This window comes from Anabrus simplex, chromosome 3 (genome assembly GCF_040414725.1).
Source record: "Anabrus simplex isolate iqAnaSimp1 chromosome 3, ASM4041472v1, whole genome shotgun sequence".
Classification (NCBI taxonomy): Eukaryota; Metazoa; Arthropoda; class Insecta; order Orthoptera; family Tettigoniidae; genus Anabrus; species Anabrus simplex.
Genome location: NC_090267.1, coordinates 355,104,095 through 355,127,996, shown reverse-complemented (window position 1 = coordinate 355,127,996; position 23,902 = coordinate 355,104,095). Strand labels below are relative to the sequence as shown.

At 39.6% G+C, this 23,902-nt stretch overlaps 1 protein-coding gene across 8 annotated transcripts in view; it reads right to left on the bottom strand.

The window, feature by feature from the left end:
- Positions 1-23,902, bottom strand: part of LOC136866367 (cysteinyl leukotriene receptor 2) — a 244,753-nt gene that overhangs the window by 29,706 nt on the left and 191,145 nt on the right. For 4 of the 8 annotated variants that reach the window (XM_067143243.2, XM_067143242.2, XM_067143249.2 and 1 more), the window contains exon 7: positions 18,949-19,123. In XM_067143243.2, coding sequence (XP_066999344.2) covers positions 18,949-19,123 — 175 coding nt within the window. Of the gene's footprint in view, positions 1-3,632; positions 3,868-18,948; positions 19,124-23,902 lie in introns of those variants that run through there. The other 4 variants (XM_067143244.2, XM_067143246.2, XM_067143245.2 and 1 more) reach the window with 2 other exon arrangements.

The following is a 23,902-nucleotide window of genomic DNA, read 5'->3' as shown; positions in this document are numbered from 1 at the left end:
TATTCAGTCATTGTTCAGTGTAGTATCGGTTGGGTGCGAATGTTATACTTTTCATATCCTCTGTGAGTATGGCGAGTAAACGGATGAAAGTGATTCTTTCTATGGAAGAAAAGCTGAGTGCGTTAAAAAGACTGGACAAAAGGGAAGCTCTTCAAAAGTGGTTTCAGAATATGGTATTGGGCGTGTTACAGTGGGAGAGTGGAAATATAAAGAGGGAAGGTTTTTAAAAATGGTGCTCTACCAGAGCAACAAGTGAAGCACTGAAAATTAGAAAAACAATGAAGAAATGTGTGTACGAAAAAGTAAGTGAAGCACTGTTTCTTTGGTTCATTCAAAACCGGGAAAAGGGCCTGCCAATGTCTGGCACCATTCTGCAAGAAAAGGCGGTGTATTTCCAGAAGGAGTTTAATGAAGGGGACCGACCTTACATATACTGCCTGCCAGTGCTGGTTGGCTTCATCAGTGGAAAACACGGTACGGCATTAGGCAGTTTAATATCTGTGGAGAAAAACTCCGATGAGGTTGTGACATTCTAAAAGGAACGTCAAGTAGTAACACTTGCTGAAGGATTAACCGGTTATCAGATTTTTAATTGTTATCAGACTGGATGAAATTTCAAGATACTGCCATCAAAAACTCTCGCAGCCCTCGCAGATTTACTGTTCTTGGCTGTAGTAATGTTACTGGCAACTTAAAAGGAAAATTGCTTATGATTGGTAAATCAAAGAAGCTTAGGGCATTTAAAAATATTTCTCTTCCAGTCCATTACACGAATCAGAAGGCTACCTGGATGTCTGCTGACATCTTTAAAGACTGTTTCGTTACACAGTTTGTTCCAGATGTAGAAACATTTCCAGCTTCAAACAATCTCCCTACAAAACCTCTTCTTCAACTTGAAAACGCTCCATCACACCCAAAATGAGCAGCAACTTAGAAGTGGTGACATCAAATTCATGTTCCAACGTGTGCTAGAAACACTGAAAAAGAAATGTCGGCGGAAACTCCTTTCATCCTTAATTGTTGACAAGTTTCTTTTCGTAAGACATTTGGAATATTTTGGTTCAGTACTGCATGTACTGTACAATTGAATTGATACTTCAATAAATAATGTCCGTAAAACACGTCATTTGTTTTAGTAATACAGTATGACCTTCCTGTTTGTTTTAGTTCATATTCAAAGTTATTCTGTATTATCCGACATTTTCGCTGATCCGACATACTCCAGGTCCCGTTTAGGTCGGATAATCGAGACTCTACTGTACCTAACTTTGTAAGCACAGAAGATTGCTTTCTTTGAGATGTACTAGCAGCAGGGGATGAACTTTCGCTATCATGTTGCTTACCCACGTACACTGACTGACAGAGCAAATGCAACACCAAGAAGGAGTGGTTCGAAAGGGATGAAAGTTGGGGAAAAAACAGAGACGGCACGGACGAATAATTGATGTTTATTTCAAACCGATATGCAGGTTACACAATGCGCACGGCATCGACTCAGTAGGATGTAGGACCACCGCGAGCGGCGATGCACGCAGAAACACGTCGAGGTACAGAGTCAATAAGAGTGCGGATGGTGTCCTGAGGGATGGTTCTCCATTCTCTGTGAACCATTTGCCACAGTTGGTCGTCCGTACGAGGCTGGGGCAGAGTTTGCAAACGGCGTCCAATGAGATCCCACACGTGTTCGATTGGTGAGAGATCCGGAGAGTACGCTGGCCACGGAAGCATCTGTACACCTCGTAGAGCCTGTTGGGAGATGCGAGCAGTGTGTGGGCGGGCATTATCCTGCTGAAACAGAGCATTGGGCAGCCCCTGAATGTACGGGAGTGCCACCGGCCGCAGCACATGCTGCACGTAGCGGTGGGCATTTAACGTGCCTTGAATACGCACTAGAGGTGACGTGGAATCATACGCAATAGCGCCCCAAACCATGATGCCGCGTTGTCTAGCGGTAGGGCGCTCCACAGTTACTGCCGGATTTGACCTTTCTCCACGCCGACGCCACACTCGTCTGCGGTGACTATCCCTGACAGAACAGAAGCGTGACTCATCGGAGAACACGACGTTCCGCCATTCCCTCATCCAGGTCGCTCTAGCCCGGCACCATGCCAGGCGTGCACGTCTATGCTGTGGAGTCAATGGTAGTCTTCTGAGCGGACGCCGGGAGTGCAGGCCTCCTTCAACCAATCGACGGGAAATTGTTCTGGTCGATATTGGAACAGCCAGGGTGTCTTGCACATGCTGAAGAATGGCGGTTGACGTGGCGTGCAGGGCTGCCACCGCTTGGCGGCGGATGCGCCGATCCTCGCGTGCTGACGTCACTTGGGCTGCGCCTGGACCCCTCGCACGTGCCACATGTCCCTGCGCCAACCATCTTCGCCACAGGCGCTGCACCATGGACACATCCCTATGGGTATCGGCTGCGATTTGACGAAGCGACCAACCCGCCCTTCTCAGCCCGATCACCATACCCCTCGTAAAGTCGTCTGTCTGCTGGAAATGCCTCCGTTGACGGCGGCCTGGCATTCTTAGCTATACACGTGTCCTGTGCCACACGACAACATGTTCTACAATGACTGTCGGCTGAGAAATCACGGTACGAAGTGGGCCATTCGCCAACGCCGTGTCCCATTTATGGTTCGCTACGTGCGCAGCACAGCGGCGCATTTCGCATCATAAGCATACCTCAGTGACGTCAGTCTACCCTGCAATTGGCATAAAGTTCTGACCACTCCTTCTTGGTGTTGCATTTGCTCTGTCAGTCAGTGTATTTTTCAGATTTAACAGCCCCAGCATTTGCCTGGTGTGAAAATGGGAAACGATGGAAAACCATCTTCAGGGCTGCCGACAGTGGGATTCAAACCCACCATTTCCTGGATGCAAGCTCACAGCAGCATGCCCCTGACCGCATGGCCAACTCGCTTGGTGGAATGACATTAGTTGATGAATAAGCTTCAATGGAGTTTTTAAATGTTGGAAATATCATAATATGAAGATAAAGTTGGAATTCAAAAGATCAAATTGAGGAAATTATTCCCTTATTGGAAGAGGAACTGTGGATTTGAGTAATTTATGAAGGGAGATGTTCAGTAAATTGCCAATTTCTTTGAATCGTTTTAAAAAAGACCAATGGATGGGGAATCTGCCATCTGGGCGACAGCCCTAAATGCAGGTCAGTGGCAAACTGATTGATCTGATTGGGTCATATGAGGTGAATAGAGGAGGATAATTTACCTGGGAGAATAATGGATAGTAACAGTACTACTGTAGAAAGAGACCAGGCAACAATGATTATATTTGGTTTATAGTGATTTAATGATGAGAGGCATGGGACTAAACGAGGCCAGAAAGCTGGTTGCAAATAGAGGACTGTGGAGGCACTTAATTACTTTGCAGAGGCTTGCAGACTGAAGACTGGAATGCACAAAAGTCTAAATGAATATGTATGTACGTATTGTACCACTAAAAAATGTCTATCTTTGAGGCGCTGACACTAGCTTGAAGAGCATGGCCTATTTCTGGGGGTGTGGCATGAAAACATTGGAGTTGGTATAGAGAGGGGTATTAGTTCATTGAACTTAGATTTTTTGATAATCTGATTTTATTGTTAATTGAAGACAAATTAATATCACCTTTCATACAAGTTAAGTTGAAGCGTCTTAGCAGGCTGGAATCTCCGGACTCTGGGATGGTTGCTGGGCACGGCCTGGATAGGAACCACGCCCGTCCTGGATGTGAAGTTCTCGACATTCTGGAATTTCTCGAGGATTTGAGAGTTCTTGATTCTCCATGCGCACAAATCTAGCTGCGTTTCTTTGGATTTTTTCCAGTTCTTGAATCCAGTAATCCTGGTGAGGGTCCCGTACACTGGAACCATACTCTAGTTGGGGTCTTACCAGAGACTTATATGCCCTCTCCTTTACATCCTTACTACAACCCCTAAACACCCTCATAACCATGTGCAGAGATCTGTACCCTTTATTTACAATCATATTTATGTGATTACCCCAATGAAGATCTTTCCTTATATTAACACCTAGATACTTACAATGATCCCCAAAAGGAACTTTCACCCCATCGACGCAGTAATTAAAACTGAGAGGGCTTTTCCTATTTGTGAAACTCACAACCTGCCTGCTGTCCATCTCACAACATTTTCGAGGTCACGCTGCAGTTGCTCACAATCTTGTAATTTATTACTCTATAGAGAATAACATCATCCGCAAAAAGCCTTACCTCCGATTCCACTCCTGTACTCATATCATTTATATATATAAGAAAACATAAAGGTCCGATAATACTGCCTTGAGGAATTCCCCTCTTAATTATTACAGGGTCAGATAAAGCTTCACCTACTCTAATTCTCTGAGATCTATTTTCTAGAAATATAGCAACCCATTCAGTCACTCTTTTGTCTAGTCCAATTGCACTCATTTTTGCCAGTTGTCTCCCATGATCCACCCTATCAAATGCTTTAGACAGGTCAATCGTGATACAGACCATTTGACCTCCAGAATCCAAGATATCTGCTATATCTTGCTGGAATCCTACAAGTTGAGCTTCAGTGGAATAACCTTTCCTAAAACCGAACTGCCTTCTATCGAACCAGTTATTAATTTCACAAACATGTCTAATATAATCAGAAAGAATGCCTTCCCAAAGCTTACATACAATGCACGTCAAACTTACTGGTCTGTAATTTTCAGCTTTATGTCTATCGCCCTTTCCTTTATACACAGGGCTTACTATAGCAACTCTCCATTCATCTGGTATAGCTCCTCCGATCAAACAATTATCAAATAAGTACTTCAGATATGGTACTATATCCCAACCCATTGTCTTTAGTATATCCCCAGAAATCTGATCAATTCCAGCCACTTTTCTAGTTTTCAACTTTTGTATCTTATTATAAATATCATTGTTATCATATGTAAATTTTATTACTTCTTTGGCCTTAGTCTTCTCCTCTATCTCGACATTATCCTTGTAACCAACAATCTTTACATACTGCTGACTGAATACTTCTGCCTTTTGAAGATCCTCACATACACACTCCCCTTGTTCATTAATTATTCCTGGAATGTCCTTCTTGGAACCTGTTTCTGCCTTAAAATACCTATACATACCCTTCCATTTTTCACTAAAATTTGTATGACTGCCAATTATGCTTGCCATCATGTTATCCTTAGCTGCCTTCTTTGCTAGATTCAATTTTCTAGTAAGTTCCTTCAATTTCTCCTTACTTCCACAGACATTTCTAACTCTATTTCTTTCCAGTCTGCACCTCCTTCTTAGTCTCTTTATTTCTCTGTTATAATAAGGTGGGTCTTTACCATTCCTTACAACCCTTAAAGGTACAAACCTGTTTTCGCATTCCTCAACAATTTCTTTAAACCCATCCCAGAGTCTGTAGCACTGTTAAATAGATTGACCTTTAAATTATTGCGTTCACTCATTGCAAATGAAATACGTCAAGTGTTACTAAAATCTTGATTCAAACACCTCGCTGAATCGTAAATGTTCATAAATTGTCACCTGAAAATAAGACGATTGAACTGAATATCTGACCTTGTGTTTGATGTTAGTCTAATTAATACTTGAGAAAATAATGTGTAATTTATAATGTCAAGTTCATGACATGAGCTTATTAACATTGACATGGCAGACTAGAATGTTCTGTTGGGTCACTAATCATTGTCATCACAGTTCTTAATTCACTGATCTCGTCAGTTTATGGTTAGAGCACAATATTAAGCACATGATGCACAGTTTATGCAAGTTCAGAACACATTGGCACGTTTGTAATAAAGTAAGTAAATTAAATGGTACTCGGAAACATCCTATTCCATTGATAAACAAAATTAAGTGATCATTAATGTAAAACTGCACATCGAAAGAGTCTAACACTGTCCATGAAAAATGATTACGAAGCATAAATTGTAAGTTCAATTATGATACTGAAAAGTTCTATGTTCCCTCGGAACATCACGAGAGGAAAACACAAACTCAGATATGGCATGGGTACTCTATGTTTTCACAGTCTGTTATGATGACAAAAATTTAAACACAAGTCCAGATGCGGCACTCGAAAAATATTTCATGTTTCCACAATCTGTTATTAAACATAAGTTCGAGCGTAATACTCTGAAATACTCTAAGTTCAGTTTGTCATGAAACACAAGTTCCACAGCTTGTCGCAAAATACAAGTCCAAATTAGACACTCAAAAAATTTCTATGTTCCCAAAGTCTGTTTACGAAAATACAAGTTCAAAATACGAGTTCAAATGTAGTACTTGTAAAAGTTACGACACTCACACGAGAGAAATTCTAAGTTCCTTCAGTTAGTCACTGTAACACAAGTCCTAACATGGCACTTGAAGAAAATCAAAGTTCCAACTCCGCTGGAACCGAACACTCGAAATGCAAAGACTCATCCGACCATAGGGTTGCTATAGTAGTCCCTGTGTATAAAGGAAAGGGTGATAGACATAAAGCTGAAAATTATAGGCCAGTAAGTTTGACATGCATTGTATGTAAGCTTTGGGAAGGCATTCTTTCTGATTATATTAGACACGTTTGTGAAATTAATAACTGGTTCGATAGAAGGTAATTCGGTTTTAGGAAAGGTTATTCCACTGAAGCTCAACTTGTAGGATTCCAGCAAGATATAGCAGATATCTTGGATTCTGGAGGTCAAATGGACTGTATCGCGATTGACCTGTCTAAAGCATTTGATAGGGTGGATCATGGGAGACTACTGGCAAAAATGAATGCAATTGGACTAGACAAAAGAGTGACTGAATGGGTTGCTATATTTCTAGAAAATAGATCTCAGAGAGTTAGAGTAGGTGAAGCTTTGTCTGACCCTGTAATAGTTGAGAGGGGAGTTCCTCAGGGCAGTGTTATCGGACCTTTATGTTTTCTTATATATATAAATGATATGAGTAAAGGAGTGGAATCGGAGGTAAGGCTTTTTGCGGATGATGTTATTCTCTATAGAGTGATAAATAAGTTACAAGATTGTGAGCAACTGCAACGTGACCTCGAAAATGTTGTGAGATGGACAGCAGGCAATGGTATGTTGATGAATGGGGTTAAAAGTCAGGTTGTGAGTTTCACAAATAGGAAAAGCCCTCTCAGTTTTAATTACTGTGTTGATGGGGTGAAAGTTCCTTTTGGGGATCATTGTAAGTATCTAGGTGTTAATATAAGGAAAGATCTTCATTGGGGTAATCACATAAACGGGATTGTAAATAAAGGGTACCGATCTCTGCACATGGTTATGAGGGTGTTTAGGGGTTGTAGTAAGGATGTAAAGAAGAGTGCATATAAGTCTCTGGTAAGACCCCAACTAGAGTATGGTTCCAGTGTATGGAACCCTCACCAGGATTACCTGATTCAAGAACTGGAAAAAATCCAAAGAAAAGCAGCTCGATTTGTTCTGAGTGATTTCCGACAAAAGAGTAGCGTTACAAAAATGTTGCAATGTTTGGGTTGGGAAGAATTGAGAGAAAGAAGAAGAGCTGCTCGACTAAGTGGTATGTTCCGAGCTGTCAGCGGAGAGATGGCGTGGAATGACATTAGTAGACGAATAAGTCTGAATGGCGTTTATAAAAGTAGGAAAGATCACAATATGAAGATAAAGTTGGAATTCAAGAGGACAAACTGGGGCAAATATTCATTTATAGGAAGGGGAGTTAGGGATTGGAATAACTTACCAAGGGAGATGTTCAATAAATTTCCAATTTCTTTGAAATCTTTTAGGAAAAGGCTAGGAAAGCAACAGATAGGGAATCTGCCACCTGGGCGACTGCCCTAAATGCAGATCAGTATTGATTGATTGATTGATTGATTGATTGATTGATTGATTGATTGATTGATTGATTGATTGATTGATTGATAGGTTCGGTCTGCACTCATAGCGCTCCACCCGTCACCCATGTCGCAGAGACGGTGGAGTAACATACACTGACTCTGTAGTCCGGATCACCCTCCTTTTATACCAGATTGTGGATTTTCTTAAGAATTTGATAGGTTGTGTCTATTATGATGGCCTCTATGATGGCAGTGTCAAAATAACAACATTTTAACGCTAAATAGACTTTTGCACATGGGCCGGGACATTACCATATATGGTCATGCTTGGCCGTGTAGAGCTCACTTGAATTGCCTACGTCACGCCTGAGTATGTCAGTGAGTTCGGCAGGCTGCCTATCTTCCGCCTTGCGCGAAGTTCAACACACATACTTCGAACTTCTTTCCCGTAGCGGCGTTTGCGGTACAGTATCTATGTATGTATGTATGTATGTATGTATGTATGTATGTATGTACCAGTAATGCCGGTACAGCATTTATTTTGCATTGGATACAACAAAGTATTTCTACTGCATGAAAGTACATCATCATATGGAGTTAATGACATATGCCATGCTACTTCCAGCCACAGCAATTTACATGTCACTCAGGCCCAGCTGATATTGTATTTCATTCAATATCTCCATTAATAATGATACAAAAGAATGTACAATGGCAATAACTTATGTGTGTTTAATAATGCCTACAGAACTTACCAGTTTTTATGCCAGTAGTAACAATATTGTGGCATTTATTAAAGGTTTAAGTAAGCTGATGCAATAAGTGAGTTTTGACTTACAGGTCTTGTTTCTCAACTATATAAGCTCAGTGAAAACTACATCAGATCCAGTCTTAGTTGCATCACGTATTTTGTACGCACTTAAACTTTCTACGGTTGCAAATTATGAATCAACACTTATGATATTTCACTTCATGAATTCTTCATGTCAAGAACATAAGTTATTTTCTGTTCTAAGTTTATAATTTTTTGAATTGCTGTAACAGTTTCTTTTTGTGTTTAAATCAAGCCAAAACTTGAAATCTTAGATCAGTGATAATAGGCAGCACTCAAAAACTTGTGATGTTTTGAGTGTTAAATATGTCACCATATTTCGAGATAGCACTTGAGAACTTGTAAATTTATAAAAATATTTTAGTACTGAAGGAACATACTAGAAAATTGAATCTAGCAAAGAAGTCAGCTAAGGATAACATGATGGCAAGCATAATTGGCAGTCATACAAATTTCAGTGAAAAATGAAAGGGTATTTATAGGTACTTTAAGGCAGAAACAGGGTCCAAGAAGGACATTTCCAGGAATCATTAATGAATGAGGAGAATGCGTATGTGAGTATCTACAGAATGCAGAAGTACAGTCAGCAGTATGTAAAGATTGTTGGTTATAAGGAAAATGTCCAGATAGAGGTGACTAATACTAATGAAGTATTGAAATTTACATATGATAATAAAGATATTTACAATAAGATACAAAAGCTGGAAACTAGAAAAGCAGCTGGAATTGATAAGATTTCTGAGGATATACTAAAGACAATGGATTGGGATATAGTACTGTATTTGAAGTACTTACTTGATTACTGTTTGTATAAATGAGCTATACCAAATGAATAGAGAGTTGCTATAGTGGCCCTTGTGTATAAAGGTGTGACATGTGCTAATATATTTGACCTAGTTCAAGTAAATTTTGGATCATTTAAAATTGTATAAATTTGTGGGACATCCTTTACTGCACCTGCCGATTTTTCTGGGACTTGCACAAGATACAAGCTTCAAGATGTTTCCTAACAAGCATCTAATTAAACATTTAAATTTGATTGGTTTAAAATAAATTGAAAGGTAACTCCTGTATGGTTATTAGTCATTAATTTTGCTGTGCCGCTTTTGGTTGCACCATCTAGTGTGGGCTACCTTTGGGAAGTGTGTCGCAGAGTGTCTGAATTGTGTCTTCAGCGTCATGTAGAGCAGACGTGTTGTCCAGGAGCTCTGTGCTCCATTGGAGATCTTGCCTTCTCTTAGGGTAAAAAAAATCTTAAATTTCCTAATGTAACTAATGTACCAACTTCAGCTAACTCCTTCCGGGAGGAGGAGGGTGTAGTGAGGTGGTAGAGGAGCCCTTTAGCCCATTAGCCCTAGGAGGAAGAGGAGGAGAAGGTAGAGGAAGAGTCCTTTTGCCCTTATGATAAGACGTAACCCCTGGGTTCCATTCCCTATCACGATTATTTTTTCGGTTCAGCATTTTGCATAGTAGTCCTTGCCTGCACAAGCTACATGCTTGTAACCCACGCCAACAGATTGAAATCATATGTTTCCGAACGGATATTTCATGTCACATGTTTATGCGATAACTTGTTAAATGTAAGCAGCGTATTTCTTATAGCACTAGGCATTCTGTTTAATTGTTACTTTCCGCGTAAGTTACATGCTTGTAACCCATGCCAACAGATTGACTGATATTTCATGTTTATGCGATAACTTGTTCGACTGCTAGGGACTTAAATGTAACCAAAGTATTTCTTATAGCACCAATCGTTCTGTTTAATTCTACTCTCTGTATTTGCGATAATAGAACAGGGTTTGAATCTATGTTTTTTCTATTGTAACTAAATCAGATTATCGTTTACCGAGCGAGTTGGCTATGCAGTATAGTTTTTTCTGTAGTTTTTTATTTTCGCACAAGGCAAATGATAGAAGGTAAATCATTTGTAGTTGTACTTTTGCTATATCGTTTACTAAGCGAGTTAGCTACGCGATATGTGAACAGTGTGTTTCCATAGTTTTTGATTTTTACACTAGGCAAATCATTGAAATTGTACTTTTGCTCTGAACACATCAAACAATGTTCTGATCACATGTTGAAGTTAACAACATCGAGTACAGTGTTTGATTCTAGTCTTAATCACTTATGTAGTGTTCTGAACACATCAATCAATGTTCTGATCACATGTTGAGGTTAACAACATCGAGTACAGTGTTTAATTCTAGTCTTGTTATGTTTTTTTTGTGATCTGCAAGTCTAAACCTGCACAATGATGTTATCGCTGCACACTCTTGCTTTCGCGATACAGGTTTAAACTTGTTTGATAAAGCTATACCTTGACATAGGAGGCAGAGGAGGACAAGGAGGAGGTAGAGGAGGAGGAGAATAATAAGGCCTTAACAGCCTATGTATAGCCGCCATTGTTTAAAGATGACAGCTGTCAAAAAAGCACGTAGAATTTTTTAAATTACCCACTACCAGATTTCAAAGGTATGAGGTTTAGTGCTGTAAAGATAGCAGCACTATGCTCTGTTGATTAAGGGAGCTGTGAAAAAAGCACATGGAATTTAAATAACCCACCACCACATGTATAAGGATGAGGTTTAGTGTCATAAAGATAGCAGCATGATGCATTGTTGTTTACAGATGGTGGTAGACAGCTATTAAAACCACATAGAATTTTTCAAATTACCGCCACCACATTTCAAAGGTAGTAGTTCAAGATGGCAGCACGGTGCTCTGTTGATTAAAGATGGCCGCGCACATAGCATTTCAAATTGCCCTCTACCACATGCATAACAGCAGCTGCCATCTTGCACAATAGCCTCTAAGCTAGCTTTCTTCATAAGAGCCGCCACCATCTTGTGCGAGCACCTCTAGGCCATATCATAAGGAGCTGTGTATAGTCACCATCTTGTCGCTGCCATCTTGCACAAGCATCCCTAGGGCATCTCATAAGAGCCTATGTATAGCAGCCATCTTGTACAAGCGCTCTTAAGCCGTCTCATAAGGAGCTATGTATAGTCACCATTTTGTGTCTGCCATCTTGCGCAAGCATCCCTAGGGCATCTCATAAGAGAAGCAGCCATCTTGTGCAAGCACCCTTAAGCTGTCTCATAAGAGCAGCTGCCATCTTGTAGAATTAGATAGCTGTCAATGTCAAAGGGCCTAAGTAGGAACCGAAGCATTGATCTCATCATTAGACTACTTTTTTCTTATGCTATCATGCTCCTGATACTGTGAACCTGGGTATTTAGCAGAAAAATTTTGTCCGTTTTATCTACGACATATCGTTTTCGAGATATTTAACATTTTTCATTTAAGCCCCAAATTTAATGAATCGAACCAGCAGAGCATGTTATACTCTCTACCATAGCTAGACCTGCTCATGTTACAAAAACTTGCTTCAATACAAGCTAAAACAGAGTAAATGCCAAAGGGCCTAAGTAAGAACCAAACTGTTGATCTCATCATTAGACTATGTTTTTCTTATGCTATCATGTTCCTCATACTTTGAACCTATGTATATGGCAGAAAAATTTTGTCCGTTTTGCTCTACGATGCACCGTTTTCGTGATATTTAACATTATGCATTTAAGCCCCAAATTTAATTAATCAAACCGGTACGGCACGTTAGACTCTAAGCTAGCTTTCATGATAAGAGCAGCAGCCATCTTGCACAAGCACCCTTAAGGCATCTCAGTCGCCATCTTGTGCATGCACCCTTAAACCGTCTCATAAGAGCAGCTGCCATCTTGCGCAAGCACCCTTAAGGTGTCTCATAAGGGGTCATGTATAGCCGCCATCTTGTGCAATGAGCATCGAGAGATGGCTGCTGTAGAATTTTTAAAATTATCTGCCACCATATTTCAAAGGTAGTAGCTAAAGATAGCAGCACTAAGGTTTGCGATGCAAGATGGCAGATGACAGCTGGCGGAATTTTTCAAATTGCCCGCTACTACGATAAAGATAGCAACACGGTGCTCTGTTGAATAAAAATGTCGGATGACAGCTGATGAAATTTTTTTTAAATTGCCCGCTACTACAATAAAGATAGCAGCACGGTGCTCTGTTGATTAAAGATGGCAGATGACAGCTGTCAAAACAGCATGTGGGTTTGTTTCCAAACAAGAGCACGTGGAATTTTTCAAATTGCCGCCACCACATTTCAAAGGTAAGTAGCTAAAGAGTGCAGCACTGAGGTTTGCGATGCAAGATGGCGGATGATAGCTGTCAAAAAAGCACGTGGTTTTGTTTACCAATTCAAATCTCGCGCTAGTAAGGTTTAGTTGGCAGCACTGAGGGTTAGGCCCATCAAGATAGCAGCACTGAGGTTAGCGATGCATTGTTGTCGATGATAGCTGTCAAAAAAGCCCGTGGCTGTCAAAAAGCATGTGGCTTTCTTTACCAATTCAAATCTCGAGCTAGTGAGGTTTAGTTGGCAGCAATGAGGTTTAGGCCCGTCAAGATAGCAGCAGTGAGGTTAGCGATGGGTTGTTGTCGATGACAGCTGTCAAAAAGCACGTGGCTTTGTTTACCAATTCAAATCTCACACCAAAATTCAAATTTCCTGCGGGAGGAGGAAGAGGCCTCTGAGGAGGGCCCCTGGAGGTGACGGTGGAAGAGGCCCCTGAAAAGGGCCCCCGGATGTGGCAGTGGAAGAGGCCCCTGAGGAGGCCCCCCAGGAGGTGGCGGTGGAGCCCTCTGCGGAGGGTCGGAGGCGGAGGCGGCCGCCGAACTGTCCATTATATCTACTGTCATTGGTCATTAATTTTGCTGTGCCGCTTCCGGTTGCACCATCTGGTGTGGACTACCTTTGGGAAGTGCGTCACAGGGTGTCTGAATTTTGTCTTCAGCATCATGTAGGGCAGACGTGTTGTCCAGGAGCTCTGTGCTCCATTGGAGATCTTGCCTTCTCTTGGGGCAAGCAAATCTTAAATTTCCTAATGTAACTTTATTTTGTTTTGTTTTATTTCACATTTTAATTTGTCGCAGGAGTTTACCCATTGATTATTCTATCAGAAATCAATTGTAATTTACAATGGTGTAAAGAGGTCTTACATCCATCTTCACCTTGCCATGATGCAAGCCTTTCCTAACAGTTTTGTAAGTTAATTTTTCATTAAGCTTGACCTCAGTAATTCTGATTCATTTTAACATGTTTTCCTATGACCTGTACTTTTATTTCTTTGGTGAAGGTGGACGCTTCACATTAAAAGTATTATACATTAAGATTAGTACTGGCAAGACTGCAACTTAATTACATCACGGTTTGTTTTTCTATTCTGTTTTTATATTACTGGTAGTGTTCCTAATTTCATTTTCTTGAATATTTTTATAATAAATTGGTACTGTATTAACTGTGGTAGGTGTTGACTAAATTATTCTTTGGTGGAAGTTTCGGCCACAAAAGCTCTTTGATCCACAACCTTGTAGGGTTCCATCTGCTTGTGGTGGTTTAATTTAAAGGGGATTAGTATAACTGCTGCCATCTATGACTGTTAGTATGTCTGGATATTAAGATGTAGCATTTAACAATACCCCATGAACTGCTAGACAGCAATTGTTTGCAATTTTTTAATTGTGGTACATCTAATATCTTGATTGGACTACGTGAAGTAATTTCTATGGTTTTTATTCCTTGACTTCACTGTGCGTTTGCCAACTGTCAATGTGCGTTGACTTGTGGACCTGCTCTGTGAACTGGGAGTCATCAGCTGATCATCTCCTAGATGGCTGTATTTGAAGCTACGCTCTGCCTAGCCATTATGGCTAAGGGAAATGATTACCGTCCACCCTAGTTAAGGGACTGAAGTGGCTGTGAAGCCTCTTACTTATTACACCTTACCGTGATAAGTTGTTGGTGGTTTTAATTTACTCTTAGTGGCTGATTAGTACAGTGTAATACAAATTCTTTCTGTATACTAAGAGTGTGTGGTAAGACTATTTTATAAAATGTGCCAAAAAGGATTGTTTATGGTCCTCTTCATCGGTAAGTTTTGTAAACTTCATACTTTGGACGAGGTAGCTCGTCTACAGTGACTGTTAGCACAAGGAGTTCCCTCGAATTAAAACATGTCTGACTGAAATATTTGCTATACAGCACAAAGCCGATGCGTTGATAGTTGCTGTTGTATTAACTGAAAATCTCTCAAATTTTGTATTCATTGGTCGAAATTATATTTGAAGCAGTTTAAAAGTGTTCCCCTCTAAATTTCCAGGTGATATCCGGTATGTACTTTGACGGCCTTAAAACTAAAACAAACGTGTGGTCTTCATAATTAAGTGTTCTTATAGTATTATATTTAAAGACTGTTCTAGGCACAGCTAAGGCCTAATAGCAAATTATTGTCATTTTAAAATTTAAATTTGTTGTTCTTGGATGTGTTCTAATTAACTTAATTTTCTTGGTTTTATATTGTTATTAATAGATTTTCTTAGTAGCTAACTCATTTATTTTCTATAGAATATTAAGGTTGCTATTGTGTTTTTGGAGCTGTATTTGCTTTAACGTTACAGATTTATTCTGTTTCTTGTAACTTTTATTCTTGCTAATGTTGTTGCACCATCTCACAATGGTTATGTCATTGTTGTATAAAGATGATGGATATTTATAAGATATGATTAGATATGCATTGCATCACTATTACAAATTCATTATCTTTCGGGAAGCATTGTGGTTCAGATGCTTGTGTAGTGTGGTATGGTGTGGTATAGTGGTCAACCAAGATCTGATTGATGATGACTGTGGTTTATTGTATCTCATATTAACACATTGCGGACCGGGTGCCCTTCACCCCATGCACAGCCCTGTTCCCGGCCACTTTCTAACTACCTCCAAACTGGAGTGCATGCATTCAAATAAACTGCCAGAACTTCACTAGCCTTTGAAGGACTACTGTGTTTTATTCTGGAGGCATTCCTGATTAGTAGTTGAAATGCTGTTAGGTAAGTATTTGCTGAAATCTATTTCGGCTCATAGTTTTCCGAAATATATGGTTTTCTATTAGGGGATCGGTTGGCCAGTAATCTTTCAGATATGGTTTCTTAACCTGCCCTATCAATATACACAAAACAATGTTTTAATTTCCCTCCTAGGGATATTAGTCCACTTTAGGTTTTATGGGATACGTTATGAGAATGTGAATTCTGCTCATAGTATAAGTTTGTCTGCTCAGCTACATAATGAAAAAGTCCTCACAAACATAAGTACTGATACTTGTCCTACGTTTCCAGGTTCATTAGGCCATACCTTTCTATCAGGAGCATGTTCAAAATCCTCTAGTCTAGGTTTACTGTTGTCCATAACCTAGTTGTCAGAACACACTATATTATTTACAATATTTAGAATATTTACACCCGTAACACAATTATGAGACTCATCCTGCGCCACGTGAGTTCCACACCTTGAAGATAAGGATATCTACTCGTCATCACTTGAAACATTTCCTTTAGAATGTATTTCATCATCGAACTCTAAATATTCAGCATCACTTCGACATTCTGAGCCTGTATCACGAGTTTTCTCGGGACTGGTCCGCAATGTGTTAAGTAACAGGGTTGATGTGATTTAAGGAATGTGATCGCTATGATATTTCTTCGGTTTAATTTGTAATGTGATTTTGTGAAATTATTTTTGGTGTGAATATGTCATGTTTTGACATGTCGCTGACTTGTAAATTTTCTAGTTTCCTATTTTGCCTTTGACCATTTGTGGTAGTTTGAATTTGTTGGCTGAGATGTTTCTCCTTCCCTTATGCTTTATTTTCTTTATTTTATTTCTTGTGTGACCTTTAAATGGAGTTGTTATTTTTATTGCACTTCAATATTCTAGTAGAAAAATGTTGTCTACTAAAACGGGTATCCCATCCTTTGAAAGAAAGGTTAGTTGAGAGCTCTCAAACTAGTACAGTCATATGACCATTGATTAAAGGTTTTTAAAAAAGGGAACTACAGTTCATGTGCAAAAAAAAAGTATTATTTAAAAAATTAAATGGTTTGTGATTTAGAATGGTTTTAGTGAATGTATTGATATCTTCTATTATTTATTTAATCTATTTAGTTAAATTTCATTGCTTTTAAAATTTTATGAATTATTTACGGGTGTTACTCTCCTTTTTTTAATATTCTTACTTATTAAATTTTTAATGTGGTTAAAACTATTTAGTGTTTCATAGTATTTCACATGAATTGCTCTATCCACCCTCTGTTGAGGTTCCTTTTTGACCCTTGGTTCTGTCCAGATTCCATCGCTTCCCAATTCTGTATCTTGTGCTTTGATCAAGGCCTACCCTAAGTAGTTGGCATGATTTCGCTCTGGGATGGCCTCTTGTCTCTCTTTTGGTAGTACTGGCAATCAAAACTGAGTGTTTGCAGTGTTGTGCCATCAGTTGTTTCATCGTCCTTGTGTTCGATTTTTGGTTTGTCACATGCTGACCACATCCTACTGTTCGTTTCCGTGTATTTTACCTTGTTTAATTTTGATTTCATGAGATGGTTTTAATGACTCAATTTTATTAAATGTCCTAATGTTATTCTTTTATAATTGTTTCATTAATGCCCCAAGTCCCACTACAAAAGGAAATGGTTAGAAACACAAAGCCAATTTTTTTTTTGAAACTAGCTTTACATCGCACCAGCACGATAGGTCTTATGGCGATGATGGGATATGAAAGGCCTAAGAGTTTGAAGGAAGTGGCCATGGTGTGAAAATGGGAAACCATGGAAAACCATCTTCAGGGCTACCGACAATTCGAACCCACTATCTCCTGGATGCAAGCTCACAGCCACGCGCCTCTAACCGCATAGCCAATTTGCCCGGTAAGCCAAAAATGACAGGCCAGTCAGTTTGACATGCATTGCATGTAAGCTTTGGGAAAGCATCCTTCCTGATTATATAAGACATGTTTGCAAAATTAATAACTGGTTTGATAGAAGGCAGTTCAAGTTTAAGAAACATTATTCCACTGAAGATCAATTTGCAGGAATCCGGCAAAATATAGCAGATATATTAGATTCAGGAGGTCACATGGACTGTATCGTGACTGACCTATCTACAGTAAAGCATTTGAAAGAGTAGATCATGGGAGACTACTGGCAAAAATGAGTGCACCTGGATTAGACAAAAGAGTGTCTAAATGGCCCACTCTGATAGTGTACCACAGACCCTGCATCTAACTGCTCATGCACCTCATGCTAGCCTCAAGTGCAGGCATTTCTAGGAATAGGATGTGTGCATAGAAAATGAAATAACAATACAAGAAGTACAATTTTATTAAATAGTACAAAATTAATTCGGAAGGAATCATTAGGATTTTAAGGCCTAAGGAAGTGGTTTATAGATAAACTCTTGCCATTCTTGGTCATGAAAGGAGAAGAAATAAATGCTCTGCATCTGAGCAGTCTCTAGGCGATTATATTGTGTGAGAGCAAAGTTGAAGGTTGCCTTCTCCCACATTGTAGGATTCTCTCCCCTGCCTGTCATGAGAGGTGACTAAGAGGGGCACCCCTGTGGGCTCTCAATTTGGGAGTGTGGGTTGGTGACAACAGGTCTCCTAGTTGAGTCTGGCATTGCTTCCACATACTTGTTCCAGTCTCATTACTTTAACCTTTCCTATCCGACCTCCCAATTTTTTTGAAAACATTTAAGAAATGACTAGGTAAACAACTGATAGGGAATCTGCCACTTAGGTGACAGTCCTAACTGCAGATCATTGGTGTTTGATCAATCAATTCTTCCTCTCTTCCAACCCAGGCAGCATTAGGTTTGCGAGGCCTAGTGAGTATTCCCTCTTCCCTCTTCCCTTTTCCCTCTGATTAGTATTAATAGAGGATGATCGTCCAGTTGTATTTCATCTTAAAACTATAATTACCACCAACTATTTGTGCCATATCAGCCAAAATGCAGCTTGATTCCAGAACCACCCTCACCCTGGAGTAATGAATTATATTTCCAACTGAAAATTTTGGTCTTTTTTTTTTTTTTTTTTTTTTTCTAGTTGCTTTACGTTGCACCAACACAGATATGTCTTATGGCGATAATGGGACAGGAAAGGGTTAGGAGTGGGAAGGAAGTGGCCGTGGCCTTAATTAAGGTACAGCTCCAGCATTCGCCTGGTGTGAAAATGGGAAACCATGGAAAACCATCTCTAGGGCTGCCAAGAGTGGGGTTCGAACCTACTATCTCGCGAATACTGGATACTGGCCGCACTTAAGCGACTGCAGCTATCGATCTCAGTTGGTCTGTTTCTTGTAATAGTCAATACAGTCTTCAAATTAATGTATTACAATATTAAGTGTATTGATTACCAATACTCACCATTTAACATGGCTTTCTTCTGTATTACTATGTTGCTTCTCTGAGGTAGTTCTCCAGTAAAGTTCAAGGCATCCAGTTACACCAGCTGGTAGTAGAAGCACAAAATATGTCACTGAAATTACCAGCAGCATTCTGGTTATCTTGAGTGTGTTCATTCTTTCATCTGATTTAGAAGCTGTAATAAGCAGAACCTAGTTCAAATAATGAATTTTTAGGAGAGCTACCTGAAATTAAATTGCTATGATTTTTACTTACAAGGAACTGAATAAGGAATTAAATAAGATGGAAAGTTTAGCAGTAAATGGTATTTATTGTACAAATTTCAACTGTTCATATTAGCAATTATATAATATGTACTGTATATAGAATAAAAGGCAACTCAGGCATTGTTATTACTGTATTTACTCGCACAATTCCCCCCCCTCCTAATTTTTTACTTTTTTCAACCTCAAAAATTGGGAGGGAAAATCATGCGAATCTAAATTAAAAATGAAAATGAAAAATCAAACATATTTATCCTACTAAAGTTACAAAATTTATTTAGGCCTAAATTAGAACAAAATAATAAAAAATATGTATAACAATTCATTTTAATAAAAAATCGAAGGCAATAATATGTTCCCTAGCAATAACTATACAGAAATCGTCGTCTTTTACTGTCACATTAGAATTTGCTGAAGATACGAGCCAGATACCTGAAATAAATTAGAATAGGCCTGCTGTATTAGTGTAAAATTGCCTATGCTAATATGTATTTCACTTCAAAGAAATAGACTTACCATGTCATTCATCGTCACTTTCTTCCAAAGTCGTCGTTGATGAATTGCTCCCATTCTCTTCCATCGCCAAGATGCAGTCATCTTCAGTTCCATCTAGTTCGTTGGAAATGCCAGTTTTCTTGAAAATTTTCACAATAATGTCTTGTGAAATCAGTCACCACACACAAACAATCCACTCACGTATTAATTCTAGTGAAGACCTCTTGATCTCCCCGGTAGGTGTCAGAGTATGAGAACCTCCCGCCATCCTTTCATAATATACCCACCGCACATTGTCTTTGAATGGCTTGTTGATGCTCACATCAGGAGGCTGCAAGGCTGACGTCAAGCCACCAGGAATTATTGCAGCATCAGTCTTCTGGTTGACCATTTCTTGATGAACATCATCAGCAAGATGGCCACAAAAACTGTCCAAAACCATGTGGTTTGAGACATGGCCAGATAGTCTTCCCCACACAACACGCAACCAATCCTTCATGAGATCCGCCACCATCCATTCTTTTTCCTAGACACGAATGTGCACACTGGAAGGAAATTTTCTTATAGGAATTGTTTTTCACTTGAAAATTACATAGGGAGGAAGTTTTTGCCTGTCCGCAGTAACAGCCAGCATAACTGTACAGCGAAGCTTCTCTATCGCAGTAGTCCTCATTACTACACTGGATGCTCCCTTTTCAGTAATTGTAATGTTTCTTGGCATATCAAAGAAAATCAGAGTTTGATTTGCAATAGTAGGTAATTGTACTAGCACTGCTTCCTAATTACAAATCTATGAAACTGCCCAAATTTTTCACTGCGGTCCTTCGGAAGTTGCTGGCATAGAGATGTCCTTCGTGAACTGACAAAACCACCCTCTGCTTATTTTAAAATCAGGAATTTTCAAGGTTTTTGCTACTTCTGCAACCTTTAACTGGAGCATCTCGTGGGAAACTGAAAAGCCATTGTTTCTCAATTGATTTATGTAAGAAACAGCTTCTTTTTCAATTTCTGGTGGTTTCTTGGTTTTTGGTCCCCGAAATGATAAAGTTGCTTTCTTGATACACTGTAATTGTTCTTTCTACTTCCACCATTAACTCACATGTGATGGTGCTACAGAAAATTTGTGAGATGCAGCACGATTGCCATTATTTTTGGCAATTTCTATTACAGACAATTTAAATTGTGCATTGTAACTACCTTTTTTTTTTTTTTTTTTTTTTTTGCTATTTGTTTTACGTCGCGCCGACACAGATATGTCTTATGGCGACGATGGGATGGGAAAGGCCTAGGAAGTGGAAGGAAGCGGCCGTGGCCTTAATTAAGGTACAGCCCCGGCATTTGCCTGGTGTGAAAATGGGAAACCACGGAAAACCATCTTCAGGGCTGCCGACAGTGGGGCTCGAACCCACGATCTCCCGATTACTGGATACTGGCCGCACTTAAGCGACTGCAGCTATCGAGCTCGGTCATTGTAACTACTATTTTTCCTTTCCCATCACATCACTAACAAACACTTCGCACAACAATACACATGTAAGAACACTGTTGAAAGAGATTGCTGTATGCATGCGAGTCACAGCTGATAACAAGGGCGAGTTATGGCCAGCAGTCACTGGTGTGTTCTGGCCCCAGTGCATGGGAAACATGAACTGGAATTTCCAAACTAGTTCCCAATTTGTGTACATTGGCATGAATCATGAACTAGTGGAAACAGTAGATAAAACAAGGGGGGGAAAGTATGCAACTATTATCTTTTTTCCAAATTTTTGTTATAAAAATCAGGGAGGGAAAATTAATTGAGTAAATACGATATGTTCCTGTAGTAATGATATTGTCCTCTTCAGTAGCGATGCTGATGAACTTAAAACACTACTGCAAGTAATTCAAAAAGCCTTCCATGTCATAGGACTGAAAATGAACCTGCAGAAAACTAAGATGATTAGCCCAAACAACATTCAGACTAGATTGACAGTAACTTCATCGAGAAAGTTGACAAGTATGTGAATGTGGGGCACATCATCAAACTTGGGTGGGGCAACCATATAGCCGAGATCACCAGAAGAATAGGCTTGAATTTGATGGCCATCAGCAAATTCAGCTACATGCTCCGAGACTCAAAAATCCCTTTGAGCCTCAGGCGCCTCCTATCTGTCACAATCTGTAGACTGGACACTACTTTCATCACAAAAAAAAATGGTAACAGACTCAGAGTCTGCCAGTGAGCAATGGAGTGGGCTATGCTAGGGGTCAGCTTATGGGACCGAATCCATAATTAAATCAGGAGGAGGGGGTGATGGTGGTTATTATCATTTTAAGAGGAAGTACAACTAGGCAACCATCCTTTCAGGAGGAGGACAGGAATCACAGTTGTGGAGGAATGGGTACCAAAGATCAATTGGAAAAGGCCTATGTTTATATGTCAGGCAAAAGAAGAAGTATAATAATTGGAAAAAAAATATTTTCAGACTCATAATAGAAACTGAAATAGAAAAGAAAAAAAACCCACCATACTGCACGACTACAGTGGTGGTGGTGGTATTGGTATGATGCTAAGACAAATAAACCTAAAGGAACAGATTTGACAAGGGAAGAAAAGACCAATCATAAATAGACTCAGCCAGATTTTTCATACTCTGCTTCACAGAAACATTTAGTGGGTTACTATTTACTTTAACCTATGGTCTCCATACGGGGTTGTGCAGGCCTCAAATCCATACCATCTACAGCATGTTCAGCACCTAGTGGAAAGAGAGCATGCACCATACATAGCCTTCTGTGAATGGGTCCTTCATTAACCCACAGACTTTGTGCCTCATGTTTTGTTCACAGAGGCATCTTTACAAGAAGTGGCATATTAGATGTTCATAACATGCATGTGGCATTTGATAAAAACAATTATGATAAATTTTGTTGATTTCGGACTTTGCAAAAATGTATTACGCTGAAATTTGTGTCATTTACGTGTGTGACCATGTGTCACTTTGCCCTTTTAGATACTTGAACTCTGTCATGGATCACCTGTGGTCAGGTTGCAAAATCTGAAAGAAGTGGTGGGGGGAGAAGGAACATAGGGCTTAACTATTAGTGTTTATTTTAGGCAGTATCCGGCAGGGGGAGGGGGTATAAAATTCTCCTGTAATTAAATTACCCCCTCCTCCAGAAAAATGTAAATTTTAGATCTTTTTGTTTGAATTTTGTTGTTATAACAAGAATGATAAACATTAGAAAGTTATTACAATCAGCTGATAAGTTTATGATAGACTGTTGCTTTCTTAAGAAAGGCCAGAACAGGCGTGATTTGTCCTGAATTATTGCTTTATTAGTGGAACCATCATCTAGCAGGACTATGTGCTCATTGAACAAATTTGTCGGTTTGTATACTGCTTAAATGAATATTGTCCTATTGATACCTATCGGCAAAACAGCCCCTCCAAGGAGTGCAGTAGTAGTGTAAGCTCAAGCTACTTAGAGTGATGACAAGGGAGGAGAGCTTCAACTAAGTTACATTTTTGCCCGGGTTTCAGATGGGCTTGCCAGAGTGAAACATAAATAATAGGCTGCAGGTGTGGAGTTGCTTTATTGCTCAAGGTCTGGCAGTCATTTGAATTATTGCTGGTGTTTTAAAATATGCATAGTAAAAATCATTAATTTCAGTAATAAATTATGTGTTCTACATTTTCCTAATTATTTTATAGTGAAAGAATCCCCCCGGGCAATTTTAGTGCTGGGGTGGACCTCTGAGATAAAAACATAAGTGGGAGGAAAATCGCTCCCTTTCCCCCTGCAATTTCGCACCCTGCCTGTGGTATTTGTAAAGTGTTTATCTGAAAGTGAACATTCAAATAACTGAAACTACACTGCCTAATAAACATTGCAACACTATCCAGCTCGTGGGAGCGCAGTAGTTGTTTGTCATAGTGAATCTGCTCTAAGCAAGCTTGGCGTCGTTTGCTGGCTGAACCTTGTGCCGTGTAGACGTGTTTTTGGAGTGCCTAGCTATGAAGCACCGTACTGGTTTTAAAATGGAAACTGTGTGGGGTAGGATGAAGTAAAACATTGCATCTTTCTACTTTATCTCCAAATCTGGGATTAATTTTGGTTCTTGAAAATGTAACATCACCCGTGGGTAAGGTCTGGACTTAAGATTACAACATGAGCACATGGCCTGCGTAAGTATTGTACTGATGTTCCTGCAT